Here is an 18,065-nt window from a genome sequence, read left to right as displayed (position 1 = left end):
ACAGTGACTGTGTATGATAAGCTTTAGAGAGGAAGAAACCAAGGAATCGGATAGAAAAAATTATCATGTGCAAGCGATTAAGATTTTGAGTTGACTAGTTTTACTATTTATTGCAATATGTGTAAGTGAGTTTTGTGTCTTTGCCCCTTTCTCTTAGTTTTTTGTTTATGTTCATCAACCTATATAATTTATTCTTAAAATTCCTTCATTCCTGTCTTTTGTTTTATTGTCCTTCTAATGAATATGCAGATGACTGACCTTTTGAGTCAACCATTATGCATTACAAGGGCCTCATAATGAATCTTAAATACTCACTACAGGGGAGCTGGCACTAGGCTTTTTCCTGAAAAGAGACTGGGGAGCCTGACTTTGTTTTATGCTGTTGTTGGCCTAAGAGGTTGAGCTGAGAGTTGTGGCATTTGTTTAACCAATGAAACACTGAATTAGCATCAAGCACGCCATCAGAAAAGATTCAACTAATATTCTAGGAATAACCCAGAATTTGCTTTTAAAGATAAAAATAAAAGCAGATGGGGGCAGCATTAGTGACGTTAATCCCTGCAGGAACACACATTTGTTTCTTATTTTGAACTCATCCTGATCAGATTGTGTAGTTACATCCATATATTGCTACATTTGAGAAACATACTGTTTTTTTTGTTTGGGTTTTTTTTTTGTTTTTTTTTTTTAGCATTTTTTTACTCAACACTGAGTAACTTTTTGTCCCACAGTCATACGTTTTTCATCATACATTGAACCTTTGCATAGCACATCTGCACGTTCATTTTCATGCATGTAGCTTTTTACTGCAAATAAATAAATTCTTCCATTAATGCTCATCAGAATGTCGTGATTTTAACCATTCATCATTCATGTAACCATAAAATTTTCAGTGAACATATGAACAAGATTTCTTCCTCTAAACACAATAAAAACAAACAAACAAACAAACAAACAAACAAACAAAACATGTTTTTTTTAAATGAAATATATAATAATTCAGCATGTTATATAAAGTTAACCCAGGGTTTGGTTGGATTTGAAATTTATATATTTAAGCAACATTTACCTGAATCAGCAAAATATGACATGCCACTGCATCACTTTTGATACAGCTCATTCTTTATGATGCAGGGAAAATAACTAGTACAAGATGTGTCCACTGTGCATGTTATAGACATTGTAGGACAAAACATTGGCAGATGGATACTTTGCACATATGACCCAGTGCCTCAAAAACTACAAGTTAGACAGAGAAAATGTTGTTGAACTCTTACAGGAGTGTTTATTGTTTTGTAGTTGCAGATTTTAAATTCACCACTAGAGGGCAACAAACACTCATATACACACAATGATAGAAAAAGGGACAAATAGGCCTCCAGAGTGTGTGCATTATCATTACCTGAAAACAAAAGGGATCACGTTTACATTCAGCGACACTAACTAGTTAATGCCTCTTCACATCTTTTAACACTTCTAATACTTTATCTCAGATGATGAGCGCAATCGCAGATAATGACAGGTTAATATGATTGTTTCGCCAATTAGTGTCCCAGAAAAACCCTGATCAGATCTAGTGTCAAACACCGAATATGTGAAATATGAACAAGAGCAAAGCATCTCTCTGCCTCAGCTCTCAGTGATCCCTCCTCCTTTACCGCGACAATAAAAACCAGAGTGCCATCTGCTGGCGTACAAATTAAGTGCATATGGAGTCTGGCATACAGGTTCTCCAAATAATAAAATAAGCTAAAAAAAAGGGCCTAAAACAGGCCTCGGTATCTTCCATTTTGGTACGTTAGTGACAAAATACACCATAAATGCAGACCACTGATTATAGTCAAACTGCAGTCTGTATAATTAATTAAGCATCTGATTGGAGGCAGGAAATGCCACTGTCTCACACAGGCTGCTCAATTTGGATGTGAATTTGCAAAGTGACTGCGGAAGGCCTATGTAAACCTGGTTATTACTGGAAATATTTTGCACCCGAATACGTCTCAGCCACTCGCGACGTTCAGGAAAACCCGTTGTCTATTTTTGCTCGTGTAAAATACAGTAATAACAAGCCTCACAATAAGGTGAAAATCTGGAAAAGCATGCGGGACTGGTTGGCAGACTGAGGGCCGGTGAATGGAGGTCACCGCAGACACTGAATGAGTCTCAGCGGTGAGACAGAGAGGGGGAGAGGGAGGACGGACAGCGGCCAGCCGCCTTCAAAAATGGCGTCTCCGGAGGAAAATGAGTAAAAAATATTAAAACGCGGCCTGCTTTCTTTACACTTCCTCGTTCGGTTTTTATGCTTTTTCGTACTCTTGCTATATTTTTCCCGGCGCGGGAGAAACTCGTCGTCGCCTTTACTTGAATGGCCAAAGAAAGCAGAAATACGGGGAGCGAGCATTTGGGGAAATAAAAGCAGCCCTGTTTTATTTTGATGCGTCGTTACTGACAGCTAGCATCTGCTGCTAGCCCACAGCTCTGCTCCGGAGGGGGGTGGGAACGATTTGCATGCAAAGAAAAAAAAGAAAAGATTTTGAAATTGGGGATTTCTTTGCTCGTCTGTGGGGAATGGTTGCTACCAACGTGGCCTGTCGATTGCAATCCTTTATAGTGCTAGCAGCGTAGCAAAAACTAGCCTAAAGAAAGGGGAGGAGAGACGGTGAAAAAGGACGCATTCAAATCAAATGTTTATCAGCAATTCGTCCATCACCGGCCAAATCCGCCGCATCTTCATCATGACCGTGACTGATTTTGGACTAAATCTCCATTCGTGGAAATGATAAATGTGAAAGGCGAAGGAAAAGGAGAAAGACTGGCTTTTTTTGGAGGTGGTTGGATTATAACCCCGTAGACCCCCCTCTTTTTTCATCCAGCTTTCTCCTCCTCCCCTCCATTTCTCTTTCAATATGCTGTTTTCCACTCCTGAGGACTTGCTTATGAAACCGGGAAAAATAGCCTGAAACCGAGAAAGGGAAAGACTGGATTTTTTTCCGTAATCTGCTCTGCGACGTTGTCGTTGCTTTCGTCCTCATCGCACACATTGTACAACACATAAATGGATAGAAATTACCCGGGAACAGGATTTGGTGATTTGGGCGCAGGAGCAGGATGGAGTTACGAGAGATCGGCAAAAGCAAGGTATGCATTGGATTCAGACAATGTGCATGCATCACTGGTACTTTGCAGGGCACGATGTGACCCATGTAAACAAATTATCGCCACTGGCTTCATAAATAGTGCCATGCCTTGCCATAATGTGTAGTGCATTGTCATCCAAACAGTTGCATAGTAATAATATTATAAACAGGAATGGAGCAGTGAGCGTGTCGTGGGGGTGGGCGGGGTGGAGAAAGGAAAGGTTGGGAATATGAATTGAGGGTGATTGACAGACGTGGGTTTTAGGTAGACCTGGCGGGGTGGAGGTGGGGGGAGGTGGGGGGAGGTATGTCTGGAGCATCCATAGGAATTATTGTTCCCTGTGTGCAGGCCTGGACACAGACCCTGATAGATAAATTCACTGGATTGATAGGAACTGCGAGGAGTGCAGACGCAGCAAACCCCCTCTCAGCAGCCCCCCTGACAGACATCAACAAGAAGAACTGATACATATTAACCGGGAAGATGCATTTCATCAAACAACGTTAGATTGTAAAGAAAACAGGAAATAAATATCTTAAAGTGGGGGTGATGCCATACTCTCAGAACTGAGATTTATAATGCCCAATCGTGATCTAGATAATTGGTGGTGGGTTTTCTATGGTTTATGTAAATTTGCATAATGAAATTGTGCCATATTCACACTGCATCAAACTTACAATTTACTGTTTGTATAAAATAAAATAACATAACATATATATATATATATATATGTTTAGTAGTAAAGTGAGGATGAATTCTTAAGATGATGATGAAAATTGTCTGGACTGTGCAAGATAGCTTTTAGCTTTATGTTAGCCTGCAAGCTAGCGTTATGTTGCATGGAAGTCATTTGAGGCCTGTGCACGCAAGCATCACTGCCTCTTATTGAGCTGCACATATGTGATATTTTGACCCAGAGTTATTTGCCTGGTCATATTTGAAAGCCACCGTGCCACTGTGGGAAGTGATATTTGGCTAAACAAACCTGGCTACTTGCTGGTGTTTGCATGCAACTTAGCATGCATTTGCGTCGACTTGCACCTTCCAGCTGTTAGCCATATCAACATAATCAGAGGTTGCTGACAAATGGGGTCGTTTGTCTGTCTTATAAATTGAGCACACTGTATTTTTCAATTGGTCTAAATGTGCTCATTACTCACCCATGCTTTATTTACACGTAAAACACTGGCCTTGCAGTTTGGGCCTAGTCTCTGCATTTCTCCCATAGCTGCTGTGCATTGCTGCTAGGCGGTGCTACCAACAGCACAAATGCTAGCATGTTACCTTGCCAGGCATCAACGCATTTCATCTGTCTTTTGTAAAGCACAGTTCTGCAACTGGCTAAAGTTTAGCGTTGAAGCAAGAAGCTTATTTAACCTGTAAATTTTCAAATTATATAATGATTGGGTCTTGAGACCTCCATTATAATTACAAATTAACTATCCCATTATTTTTGCATGACACTTATATTGGTGATTTGACAGATTTGCATCTACTGTAATACACTTTGGTATAATAACCAAGTTTGTTATCCTGTCACAGATATTTTAATGGGTATTTATCAGAAAGATTTTCCTTGTAAATATGGCTCATCAGGGATTTTGGTTTTCACATTTAGGTTACTGTTAAGAAGTTGCATGTTGAGACCAATCAAATGAACAAGTGAACATCTGGTGTGTGGATTTTTAATTAAAGAACAATTTACTTGCATGTCAGACTTAAAAAAAAAAAAAAATTTTTTTTAAAGTGAGTCTTTTCTCAAGGGTCACATTTTGGGAATAGATTAGCTTTATGTAAATGTACTCTGAAATTAATGACACTTCACAATCCCCAACTCCCCTTCTTCCCTAGTCTTGTATATGGGAGTTCCAGATCATCCCACCCTGAGTCTGAGCTCCTTCACCGACAAGCCTACGCCACCCCACACCCTCTGCAGGGCTATGCCACCAATCACCACCCTGGGAGCTCTGGCCAAGGCGGGGCTTGGGGAGCAGCTGGACGGAGTTTGGGTGAGATAAATGTCATACCTTCCATGTAACCACCATAAGGGGCCCCAGCAATGAATTATTGTGTCTCTCCATGCGGGCCCTGGTGGATTATTGTCATTGAAAAATGTGCACATTATGCCTCAATTGAGTTGTAGCCCTAGATGTCAGAGCCTGATTTTTAGAAAAAAAAAATCAAACATTCATTTTCATTCAGTTTTGCCAATGTCTTAAGGGTTGTTTTCAGCAACAGAGGTTGATGTACTTAAAGTTAAAACTAGGTACTAATAACATCTTGATTCAGACTCACCAAATACATTTTTTAGACAAGATTAAATCTCGGCAAAAAAGTTCTGTCCTGTTTTAGATTCCACCCAGATCTGTACTAAAAGCTGTTCATATTTGCATTTTCATGGTTCTGTCTTTCTTTCCCAAAGGTCTGTCAGGGCTCTTTGACACTGGCCTGCACCATGCCAGCCCCTCTGCCCCCGATGCCTCCGTCATGAATCTGATCTCAGCCCTGGAGTCCCGGGGTCCCCAGCCTCCGCCCTCTGCCTCCTCCCTTCTTTCCCAGTTCCGCACACCATCCTGGCAGACAGGTGGGGCTGTGTTAGATCTTCCCTCTTGTGTTGACATTCAAACAGGCCCCACAGTCAACATGACATTTAAAGAACCTCCCAATGTTTGGCTGCATTATTATTCTGACAGTGTTGCTATGTGAGCATTTTCATATAAGATTGGAGATTTTTACTATACTGGTCGATGGTCTTACTCCTGAATACTTTATTATTTCTTAATTGAAATGCTAGCCACATGGATACTGAGTAATTTTGCAATATGTCTTCCTTTTCCTAACAGCGATGCACACGCCTGCTCCTCCTGAACTATTCATCTCTGGAGCCCTTCCTGGCTCTGGCTCCTTCCCCTCCTCTTCAGCTCTCTCAGCCTATCAACATCCAGCATCCTTCTCCAGCCGTTCTTTCCCTGCCGCCTCCCTCTCCCTCCAGGACACGCCTACGTTTAGCCCCACATCCAATGGCTTGCTCTCCCCACATGACCCCCTACTACACATCAAGGCTCCTTCCCAGTCTAGCCTGGGTTTTGATAGACTCCTGTCCTCGCAGGGTGCTGCTGCAGCTGCCTACAGGGGCAGCCAGGATCCCACAGGAGCCACATCAGCCCAGGCGTCGTCTGCCAGGCACCTGCAGTCCCACCAGTTCAACCTGCTGTCATCACAGCTCCAGGACCAGTCCTCCCAGCTGTATAATGCATCAGTCTTTTCCTCAGCCCAGCCCCAGCCTCAGTCCCAGTCTCAGTCCAATTCGGCTCAGGAACGGGCTGTTCCCCGGCAGGACAGCGTTATCAAGCACTATCAGCGGCCCACGCCAGCTCAGTCCCAGCTCTCGTCCTCTGCTGCCCACTCCCTTCAGCACTACCTCAGCTGTGGAGGGGCGGGGTACCAGCAGATAGCCACCCACCACAGACATGCTGGCCTTTCTTGCAGCCCACTGGGTGACCAGAGCCCTTCATCTGACCACAAGCCCACCTCTCGCACTGAGCAGTATCGGCCAATCATCCAGCCTCCCTATTCCTCATCGTCTTCCTCCTCGTCTTCATCCTCAGCTGGGAAAGGCACCAAAAGCAGCTCAAGCAGTGGCTATTCCTCTGCCAGTTCAGCTTCATCCTCAAGAACTCCTCACACACCCCCTTCTGCTTCCTCTACCTCCTCTTCCTCCTCCTCTTCTTCTGCCACTTCTGGTGCTCATCCTTCAAACTCCATCCCCACCTCCAGCTCCAGTGCAGCCCCTTCCAGGCAACAGCCACCCCCTCAGCCAGCTCCTCCTCCCCCGGCTCCTCAGCAGCAGCAGCAGCAGCCCCCTGCCACCTCCACCTCAGGTCCCCAGTCTCTCCCCAAATCTTGCCTCTCAGGCTATGGTTCTCCTGTGCCACCAGTGAAGACCCCCACCTCTGCTCTTACTGGCCAGACCCCACCCCAACAACAGACACAGTCATATTCCCCTAATCAGCCGCCTACTTCCCACCTGGCTCAGTCCTACGGAGGCTTCAGTTCACCACAAGCCCAAGACCTGAGCTCAGGTACTGCTGGGAAAGGCTATGGGAGTTTAGGAGGGCGAAGCCAATCATACTCCACAGATATATATGGAGCTGACTCTGCTTATGGATCACTTCCATCTTCTCTGGGTGGAGCTGGAAGCCCGTCACTAGGCTACGGAGCCCCAGGTCACTCCCCTGCTCTTTTAAGATCAAGTGGTTCATCAGGTAGTGGAGCATCTGGAGGAGGAAGCAGCAGCGGCACGGGAAGTGGGAACTCTGGCTCAGGGGGAGGAGCAGGAAATAGTATGACAAATGAGAGAGGTGGAGGAGGTAGTGGTGGAGGGTCGTATCATATTCCAGATTCTAGCCCCTCTCCATCAGGCAACTCAGGCATCATCCGTCCAGGGTTGCACTCCCCAGTGCCCACCTGCCCCACACAATCTCCGGGAGGTGCAGGCTCTAATAAATACATTTCCTCCGTTCTCTCCCCCACCTTCCTAGCCTCCCCACAGGGCTACCCTGACACCAGAGGGCCCAGCTCCCAACCCCAGTCCTATCATTCCACCTCCTCCAAAACAAAGGCGGACACTTCCATGCTAGGCGTAGGCTCTCAGAGAACCCAAGAGGAAGTGGATGACGACGATGAGTTCTTGATTCAGCACTTGCTGCAAGCCCAAGCAAGTCCTGCTCCCCAGGCTGCTCATCACCATCCTCAACAACCACCCCAACAGGCATCCCAGCAAACACAGCCTCAGCCTCAATCAGTGCCCCCAACTACTGATTCAGGCAAAGGGCTGAGCTATGACATGGGTAAGACCTCTGAGGAGAGGTACCATCCCCAGAGTGTCATACGTACCCACAGTGCCACATCCACTGCCGGGGTAGGAAACGCAGGGTCCGGAGGGTCCATCTCAGGGCTGGACAACCAGCTGGAGATGTCACTGAAGAAACAACAGCAACAACATCAACAGCACCACCATCCACAGCAACAACAGCAGCAAAGGAACGAGCGGTCTGTTGGAAGCAGCAGAAGCAGCGGAGGGAGAGGCAGCGCTGAACAAGTGCACTCCCATCTCCATCACCATGACAACCTCGGCTCGGTAGTCCACTACGGGCGGGGTGACCCATACAGTCAACACTCCCTTGCCCCCCAACACTCCTCACATAGTCAGCACGTGTCCTCTCACTCACAGATACCGTCCCACAGCCAAATGGAGCTCCAGAAGAAGCCACAGGAGCGCGCTGAAATCCCTTATCCTCGGAAAACCCCCGAAGTCCAGCAGCAGCATTCCCAGTCTCAAGCTGCTGCCTCCCTCATGGACTCCCCCACCGATCAGTCCCGTCAGCCGCCACACCTGCTCCAGTCGGTGCTGTCCCACACCACCCGCAACAAACTGGAGCCTCATCAGCAGCACCACAAAATGGACTCTCATCGGCAACACCAACAGCACCACAAAATGGACTCCCACCAACCGCATCAACAACACCCAAAAATGGACTCCCACCCTCAGCATCAACAGCATCAGAAGATGGACTCCCATCAGCATCAGCAGCACCACAAAATTGATTCTCACTCGCAACATCAACAGCACCATAAAATGGACTCTCATGCCCAACAACAGCAGCACTCTATTAGCCAACAGCAAGCTGTAATGGAAAGTGCTGGTGGGAGACTTGGCTCAAGTAAACACCAGGCGCAGTCTCAGTCACAAACCACCCAGCTCCAGCTTCAGCTCCAGTCCCAGGCTTTGGAGGTGGCAGCGGCTCACTACAACCACGGGCCCCCTCCACATCAGCACGAGCAGAGCCAGGTCAAACAAAGCTCAGTGGTGTCTTCCCTGGACATGCTGGAGCGCTCCCTTTCTCAGACCTCCAGCACAGACGTAGCTGTTGCAGAAGACCGACGCGGTGGAGCGGGCAGCGGGGGAAGGAGCGGAGGTAGCAGCGAGCGCCACAGACAGCAGCAGCAGCAAGAGCAGCACCCATCCCACCATCAGCCGCAGCAAACCCACCACTCACAGCAACACTCGGCCTCCGAACTCCACTCTTTCCTCTCTGAGCCCGACATCAGCTTATCCACCCCGTCTCACATGCACCATCTCTCCCAGCACCACCCGCAGCAGCAGCAACAACAGCAGCACCCCAGCTCTCAACACCAACAAACCCACTCTCACCACCCTCACAACCAGCCCCCACTCCCTCACCACATACCCCCGCCTTCTGCCTCAGCCCACTCCCAGCCTCAGCCCGACCCGCAGCAACCACTGTCGTCCCAGCTCACCCCTCAGCAGAGCCAGCTGGACCAGCAGCGCTCAGAGCAGCACCAGTTTGACACAGTCAGCCCAGTGGAGAAAGCAGACCAGAATCAACAAAGTAATCGCTTTGTACCGCTAACTTCTATCTGCTTCCCGGATTCCCTCCTTCAGGATGAGGACCGCTCTTTTTTTCCAGGTATGGAAGACATGTTTTGTGCAGAGGACTACAAGTCGAGCTGCGCTGGAGGTGCAGGTCCAGGGCAGGGGGAGATGAATGAAAGCCACACTGGGCAGGAGGGAATGGATTCCATGAAAGCGGGACAGAGCGGAGGTGGAGCAGGGGGAAGTGCCGGAGCTAGCTATGACATAATGGGTCACCATGGTGGAGATCAGGGTTATGAACCATACTGCCATGGTCTGGAAGAACCCAGCAACAACACCATGACTCTGGATCTAGACTCCCTTAAAACTCATGAGCTCCCATCCACTGTCAACACCGAACAGCTGGGATTGATACAGTCCCAGGCACCAGCTATGGGTATGGGTTCCAATACTGCTGGTCCCAACAACGCTGGAGCTAAAATGTCCTCTGGGCCTGGAGGAGCTAACGCAGGGGCCGGCTCTGGAGGCCTCCAGTCTCCCATTTTCTGTTCATCTCGTCCCAAGAAACTCCTCAAGTCCAGCTCTTTCCACCTGTTAAAGGAGCGCCGGGACCCCAACACACTGCCTAAGAAAAGTTACGCTCAAGAGTATGAGTTTGAAGATGATGAGGATAAAGCGGACCAGCCAGCTGATATCCGGTTGAACAGCCGGAGGCTCCCGGACCTATTGCCAGACTTGGTGTCCAGCTGCAGAAAAGGAGGAGGCAGCGGGTCTCTCAGCCCTTTGATGGGTGACATCGACTTCTACCACTCCTCCGGCTACTCCTCTATGGGTTCACACTCTCTTCTGCCTCAGGATGGACCCAAGAAGAGGGGCAGAAAGCCCACTAGACCCAAGAGAGAGGGCCCCCCTAGGCCAAGAGGCAGGCCTCGCATCCGCCCAATGCCTGAGCCGTACACTCCGAGAGGGATGATGGGGGAGATGGGTGGAACAACAGTAGGAGGAGGATTCAATGTGGAGGGACGAGGTAGAGGTAGGGGTCGTGGAAGCCGAGGTAGAGGAGGAAGGAGGGAGGATATGTACATGGAAATGAGCGGGAAGGAGCAGGATCAGATGCACCACCATCACCTACATCAGCAGCAGCAGCAGCTCCATCACCAGCCCCAACAGCAGCAACATGAGCCTATTCCACCTCTGAAGGTCAGTGGCATTCTGCCTAGAAAAGGCTTGGGGATTTTTAAATAATTTGTTTTTACATTTATTAGCATCACATCTGTGCTTAAATGACAAACACTAGTTTTTGAAACTGAATGTGGGGATGTGGGTAAAAGATGTGGTTCACTTATGAGCCCTGTTTTTAACTTAATAAGAATCTGCTTGTGTGGTGGAAGGCAGGGTAACCAATACCTGTAGATTTTGTTGTTTTGTGTTACCTGTGCATAGCTGCTATGGCCATGTGCCTGCTGAGGACTTTCATTCTACTTCCTCACTCACTCTCTTTTTAATTTAAGACTTGTCAGGTTTAAGGTTAGTCTCAGTCACCCTGTTTAAATTGTCTTGTTATGTAAATGCCAAAATTATTAAACACATTTTCCATCCTGGCTTCCTTCCCGGTTCTTGCGCCATACATCATTATGTTCAGGCAAAGTTGCTTTAAATCTTCCCCTTTTCTTTATTCGATTTTCTAGATTAAATTACCAATTGGTACCCTGTCCTCCTCCGACGCCTTGCTGAGGACAGACTCTTTGTCTGGCACGGACCCTGCTTTGTCGGACGGCTCAGTGGGCTCAGCTCCCTCACTTGGTTTAAGTCCTGGACCCCCCTGCAGCACCGAAAGCACCAGAAGTCAGGACAAGAACAAGCAGAAAAGCCAGATGATGGGTGAAGGAGTGGATGACGAGGGGCTGGAGGAAAGGGTAATTATGTCCCCACACTTTAAGTTGCGTAAAGATGAAATTGAATGGATCTAATTGCTTGATAGCTGCGGCGAGTGAGCTAAGTGACAGTCTCTTGTTTTTCTTCTAGGGGGATGAGAAGGACTCTGAGTCCAAGGCCGGCTTCGTTGCCTCATTCTTGGACTTCCTCAAGACAGGGAAGAGACCTCCAGGCTTGGACATCTCACCAGGAATGGAACCTGATAATGGTGAAACCTCACCCTGTAAATCGGGGGGTCTGCGGCCACTGTCTCCTGCACCTCCTCCTCCACCACCACCTCCTCCATTCGGGGATGGTGAAGGGAATGGGGGTCTGGCTCTGGGCAACTGTCCCAGCCCCAAACGCTTGGAAGATGAGCTAAAGAGGAACTTGGAGACGTTGCCTTCGTTCTCCTCTGATGAGGAGGATTCAGTCGGAAAGAACCAGGACCTCCAAAAGAGCATCTCCTCAGCCATTTCTGCTCTGTACGACACTCCTCAGCTAACCTCTAATATCCAAGCCCCGCTACCTCCTCCACCCCCCCAGCCTCAGCCTCAGCCTCAACCTACCCAGGCCCCTCTTACTCCCACACTGCAACCCCCCACGCTCAGTCCACAGCCTGCCATGCATACTCCCCACACCCAGCCCCAGTCCAACGAACCTGATATCCTCCAGCCAGAAGAAGGAGACATGGATGAGAACAAGGAGGAAGAGAATGAGGAGGAAAGAAGCACGGGAGGGGACGAAGAGAGCGATATGACAGAGGAGAGAGAACCACAGCTGGAAACCCTGGGTGCCCCTAAACTTGATGGTGAGGCTGGTTAGCTTTTTATTCATCTCATGTCCTTTTTTTTTTTTTTTTTTTTTTGCACTGTGATTTTTCTGCAGCTCAGCTTAGGAAAATTAATATTTCCCCCTGCAGACGAAGCTATTTTTAGTCTAATAAAATGTCCCATCGTGTATTTGTTAGAATTAATAATTCAATTCTTGTGGCTGTTGGGACATTGTGATGAATTGATCTGTAAAACTGACCTTACCCTTCTTTCTTTCCAGCGCCCCTCCCCGAGATCCCTGCGGCGCCAACAACTCCTGAACCTCCCTCCATCCCTCCATCTCCCGCCACATCCTCCTCTCCTTCTCACTCTCCCCTCCCTCCCCTCTCACTCCCCTCACCCCTGCCTCCACCAGAAGAACAACAAGAGAATTCCCAGCCTCCGAGCCCTGTTGCTCCCACATCTCCATCTCCATCTCCATCTCCATCTCCATCTCCATCTCCATCTCCATCTCCGCCACCTCTGCCCCCACCCGCTACTCTCCCTCAGCCTGCCACTCCTCCTCCGACTTCGCCTCCTCCCCCGCCTTCAACTCAGAAGGAGTCTCCCATGCCATCTCCGGAGTCGCCCGCCTCTCCCGAAGAGCCCCCGGCTCCTAAAATCACCTCCCTGCACCTCGCCCAGAAGCAAGAGGATGCTGCCATCGTTGGAGAGAGTGAGGAGGACGAGAGCGAGAGCGGAGGGGAGGGCATCTTCAGAGAAAGGGACGAGTTTGTGGTGCGAGTGGAGGACATTCGAACTCTCAAGGTATTTGTGTGAGAATATGTGGGAATGCATTTTGCTTCTTTTGTGTGTGTGTGTGTGTGTGTGTGTGTGTGTGTGTTATTGACAGTTAAAGAGAGTTATTGTTCTCTGGTTGAGAGGCAACAAACTGAAGAAATAGATTTGAATCTTTCAGTTGCTGTTACAGAGACATTTTGCACTTACCTGTGTGTCATGTGTTATGCCACAGCTGGCCCTGCAGACGGGTCGTGAGCCTCCACCCATCTGGAGGGTGCAGAAAGCCCTGCTGCAGAAGTTCAGCCCGGAGATCAAAGATGGGCAGAGACAGTTCTGCGCCACGAGCAACGTGAGTTCACCTCAAGCCTTCAGTAATCTAAACACACCTGCAAACTTCCATGATGATTTTGTACCCTTCTCACAGGCCGTGCTACATCATAGCATATGATACAGATACTGCAGTGTAGTATATGCTCAGATGTACATCATGGGTCTATTGTGTCACATCATCACCAGTCAAAATGAGGCCATTTGAAGTTTATTGTATTTTATATTAAAACATGTTTTAATTTCTTTCTCTCTCAGTATCTTGGCTACTTTGGAGATGCCAAGAGGAGATACCAGCGAATCTATGTCAAGTTTTTGGAGAATGTCAATAAGAAGGACTATGTCAGAGTCTGCTCTCGGAGACCTTGGCGCAGAGCCACACCTGCTCTCAGGTACTGGTATTTGGAAAATCTTATTCAGATTGAGTTGAGCCTTGCTAGATTTAGTTTGGGATAAAATCACTTTGCTCTGATAAGGGAATACAAGGGGCCCAAGTTGAGCTCCCGACCCGGAGGTCAGGTTTTAGTCCAAAAAGCCCCCAAAAATATGTTGGGCAAAGGCTGAACCATAGCTACAGAAATAAGATATTGATCCTTGAATTTTGAGACTTGTTACAAGTGAAGGTAAGATGAAGTAAAAAAAAAAAAATAGGTGGACAGATGTGACCCTAGAAGTTATGCTGACTTGTAGTAATTGAGCTGAGCCTGAAGGAAAGTTGATGTAGGTTCCAGCCCTCAGCTGTGGGCATGAACTACATTTGCCAGTACACATGACTGAAAGGAGTTTCCTTCTGTGTCCTTTCTAATGTCTTGTACCTTGAATTATTATATCAAAATTTGACTATAAATAGAGAGAACGATTCTGTTCTGTAAAATCATGTCCATCTCTAAAACAATATATTTATGTGCCACAGACGCCAGTCCCTCCCCAGAATGGCATCCCCTCCCACTACCCAGCCGACTCCGAGAGCAGTGGAGAAAGAGGAGAGAGTAGCTCCGCCGCTCCAGCGCGAACAGAGGGAGAAAACAAGAACAGCAACCACAACGACAGCAAAAGAACAACGGGAGAAGAAGGAGGCTCCAGCTGCGGTGCCCAAAGCCAGGGAGAGGGAGAAAGAGAGGGAGCACGAGAAGGAGAAGGAAAAGGAGAGGGAGAAGGAGAAGCGAGTACAGCCACAGCAGGAGAAATTGGAGAAACGCGCTGCAGCAGCAGAACGAGGGAGAGCAAAGGAGGAGAAGAAAGTGGTGGAGAGGAAAGAGAAGGAAAAGGCTGAGCGCCCACCCAAGTCCAAGCCGGCCAAAGTGAAGGCAGAGCCGCCTCCCAAGAAGAGGAAGAAGTGGCTGAAGGAAGTACCTTCATCATCAGACTCAGACTCATCGGATGAGGCAGCTAGTGAGAATGAAAGTGAGATGCTATTTTGATTCTTTGTGCTTGCATTCTGTCATTAGAAGTCAATGTAAAGGAGTTTCCTGTCACATTTGAAGCCATAATAACAAAGCAGTCGTTATTTATGTCATGTCCCGTGGTTCTGGATCGTTTAAAGCTCTGGTTCTTACCCACTCAGTGCCAGTGAAAGGTGGAGTGAACAACCGTGCCATGAGGGAGATGTTCAGGAGCTATGTGGAGATGCTGGTCAGCACGGCCCTGGACCCCGACATGATCCAAGCTCTGGAGGACACAGACGGTGAGAACTGCACACCGCACACACTGCCTCCTCGGCGTAGCTACACTTTAAGCTTTTATTGAAAAATTGACTGACGTGTAAAGAACAGAAATAGATTGTGAAGCTCAGATGCAGCTTGTATTGTGTGAGAACATATCTCTAACCCAACCAGACCTGTCTGTCTGGTAGCATGTTGTCTGCAGCTTGAACGTCTGCATTAAAAGTGCTGTTGTGATGGTGTTTTCAAAGGTGGCTTCAAGTGTCAGTGCAGTTTGGGCAGGTTAAATAAACATCACGACCACTGAGAAGTAGCAGCTGCCAGGTTTCAGGTCAAGCCATCCAGCTGGACAACCGGCCCTTACGACAGCAGGGAAATTTTTTTTTTTTTTTTTTTATAGAATTGTGTAGTATGCATATTTAGATGAATCCTTGAATGGAAATCCAAATAAACAAGGTGTGACGGGTTGAAGGGAAGCCCCGGGAATGCAGAAAAATCTGCAGCCAAGAAGAGCTGCTTTGAATCTGTGCCCTTGGTATTAAAATGATTGACAGCTGCATGGATGATTGCTAATGAAACTCCCTTGACATTGATTGGCCACCAGATGAGCTGTACCTCCCACCGATGAGGAAGATTGACAGCATCCTCAGCGAACAGAAGAGGAGGTTGTTGAGGAGAGTCGGCATGAGCTCTCAGCACCAGGTAATCTGTCCTGAATGTACTAGTCCCTCTCTCTCTGTCCGTGGCTGAAATAACATCTCTGATTTTCTTTTTTTCCTTTTTCCAATTTTTATTTCACATTGCTGTGTTTCCTTCATTTCAATCGCCGCTGCTTTTTTCATTCTGTGGTGCAGGAAATAAATCTAGACTCCTGTTAAATGGCCCAGTGATTCACTATAAGAACAATACTAGACTCACAGAGCTGTGTCATCGATGTAGGGGAGTCTAGTGCTGAAAACAGTCGGTGGATAAATTGATTCAATAAGCGCAAAATTAATTGATAACTATCAATGAAACTCTTGCTGTTTCCTGCTTCCAAGGTGTGAGGATTAGCTGGCTTGTGGTGGTAAATTGACATCACCTTGGGCTCTAACATTTTAAACATTACATGATAATTATTAGAAAAAATGAACAACTTTATTGGTAATAAAAATAATCACTCACTCAGACTCAAAGTCTCGTCTGTCTCCCTTCTTCACTCTTATTCTGCCTCTTCCTCAACAGGAGGTCCTGCATGCTTACCCCCAGATCATTGTCGACCCCCTGGACACAGGAGTGGTGAGGGTGCGGCTAAGCGGGGACGCTTACAACCGCAAGACCCTCAACAGAGTCAAGAAGACCCTGCCTAAACCACAGGTATGCCTGTGTGGGAGTGAGGGGGTCATTGGGGGACTTTTGTATTTCATTAACTCTGTTTTAAAGAAATTGTAATGGAGTTCTTCTTGCATCATACCCTCTTCACATTTGTTCAGTTGAGTTCTCAAATACTCTGAATTACATTAACGGGACTCTCTGAGGCCCATCAGGACATTTTTAGCCCATGACCAGGTGATTCTCTCTCTGGTTTCTGGGTGAGATAAATGAAGCACTTGTGGATCACCAAAAAAAATGAGTACAAGCTGCAGCAGGAGGAGCAGAATATATAGACACTGAAACCACTGCCTCAACAAAATTAACCGTTACCGTTAAAAGCTCCACAGTGCAGGGTGAGTGACGGAGGGATCGCTGGTGATGGAGAGAATAAATCAGTTTGAGCTTCCTCTCTAACACCTGCTGCAAGTTTCTAAACCTGCTCCACTTTCACCCCTTCTTACACAGAACTGTAAGGTTAATATAGACTTTAGCTTTGGGACTGATTTGTTTATTGATGCTTGTAGAGTTTGACAATTCTTAATCATTTCTTTTCTTTTAGGACCTTAAACTGTCGGCCGACTCATATCGGATCTACAGTCTCTACCACTCCCTGCATCACTATAAATACCACACCTTCTTACAGTGCAAGAAAGAGGTAAGCAAGCATGTTGCTATTATCAGTTTACCCTTCAGTCAGATTGGATAAGTTTTATTGACAAGATCTCATCAATTTTGAGTTTGAGTTGTCGTGACAAACATGCTTGAAAATTTTGAAAACTGTTTCAGTGCATTTCCCTCAAATATTCTGTGTGGTGCACAAGTCTCATTAAATAGACCACCACTTTCTTTTTTTGGCTTAAGACCCTGATTTGAGCATCACAGTTGTCTGTGTTTTCGTGCCACTTTTCCAGACCAACACCATTGAGCAGGCAGCCGAGGACCCAGGCCAAGAGGAAGTAGTGCAGCAGTGCATGGCCAACCAGAGCTGGCTGGACACCCTCTTCAGCTCCTTCATCGAGCTGCTCACGCTCAGCACCAAAGCCTGAGCCAACTGCAGAAAGAGAGAGAGAATTAATTAAAGCAAGAGGATTTAAAAAAAAAAAAAAAAAAAAAAACTAAGAAGAAAATACAAAAACGGAAAGAGATGGATCCTACTGTACAGCCCCCCCCTGACCCTCTTCAAATCTCTAATATCTGAGGATGAATTTTAAAGGCCCTTGACGAACATAAGGGGGTCTGTTCATGTGACCTCAGACACTGGCCTCTGTTCTTTTTCTTGTTGTTGATCAATGACTTAAGAAATGTCTTACTTTGCGAGAAGGGGGACCCCACCGGATCAGGGGTCACTGGTGGGTCAAGAGGGAATTGACCATTGGTGAAAAGGGAGAGGCGCGAGGTGGAAGGACAAAGAGGAGGAGCCGTACCGCCAAGTCAACGGAGAAGCCACTGACATCTTGTTAACTGTGTGTCATAAAGACAATAGTTCAAAGAGAAACTATTACCGCTTAGTTTTTACATAAATTATTTTTTGAAAAGACTAACATCAGCTGTTGGCTTTTGAAAAGAGTGGAAGAGGGTGAGAATGCTTTTTAAACTGCGTGTAGAGTGTGCCGTGAGCAGCGTGAACATGGACTCGTCCACGGATAGAAACATGAAATGTGTTATTAAACGCTCTCCCTCTCATCCTGTGCTATGTGAAGGGCAGCACCAGTCAGCTGTGTG

At 47.1% G+C, this 18,065-nt stretch overlaps 1 protein-coding gene across 1 annotated transcript; it reads left to right on the top strand.

Annotated features, from left to right (window-relative positions):
* The first annotated feature begins 2,925 nt into the window (after nt 1–2,925).
* Nucleotides 2,926–17,419, top strand: LOC111220009 (proline-rich protein 12-like). Its single transcript, XM_022742935.1, has 15 exons — nt 2,926–3,138; nt 4,990–5,147; nt 5,561–5,722; nt 5,982–10,735; nt 11,224–11,451; nt 11,561–12,260; nt 12,503–13,029; nt 13,235–13,351; nt 13,588–13,721; nt 14,243–14,733; nt 14,894–15,013; nt 15,595–15,692; nt 16,215–16,346; nt 16,903–16,998; nt 17,255–17,419. Exons 1-15 carry the CDS (start codon nt 3,056–3,058, stop codon nt 17,387–17,389), a joined length of 7,935 nt encoding a protein of 2,644 aa, XP_022598656.1. The 5' UTR covers nt 2,926–3,055; the 3' UTR covers nt 17,390–17,419.
* Nucleotides 17,420–18,065: the final 646 nt, after the last annotated feature.

The sequence above is a fragment of the Seriola dumerili genome, unplaced genomic scaffold, assembly GCF_002260705.1.
Source record: "Seriola dumerili isolate Sdu_G_001 unplaced genomic scaffold, Sdu_1.0 BDQW01000068.1, whole genome shotgun sequence".
NCBI classification, from domain to species: domain Eukaryota; kingdom Metazoa; phylum Chordata; class Actinopteri; order Carangiformes; family Carangidae; genus Seriola; species Seriola dumerili.
Note: the sequence above shows the minus strand (reverse complement) of the source record. Positions and strands in the feature narration are given on the sequence as shown.

Excerpts from the sequence above, each read along its gene's own strand:
- LOC111220009 (XM_022742935.1), top strand. The coding sequence starts at position 3,056 with ATGGATAGAAATTACCCGGGAACAGGATTTGGTGATTTGGGCGCAGGA. Across the intron at positions 3,139-4,989 it reads GAGAGATCGGCAAAAGCAAG|TCTTGTATATGGGAGTTCCA; the intron begins GTATGCATTGGA and ends CTTCTTCCCTAG. Across the intron at positions 12,261-12,502 it reads GGGTGCCCCTAAACTTGATG|CGCCCCTCCCCGAGATCCCT; the intron begins GTGAGGCTGGTT and ends CTTTCTTTCCAG.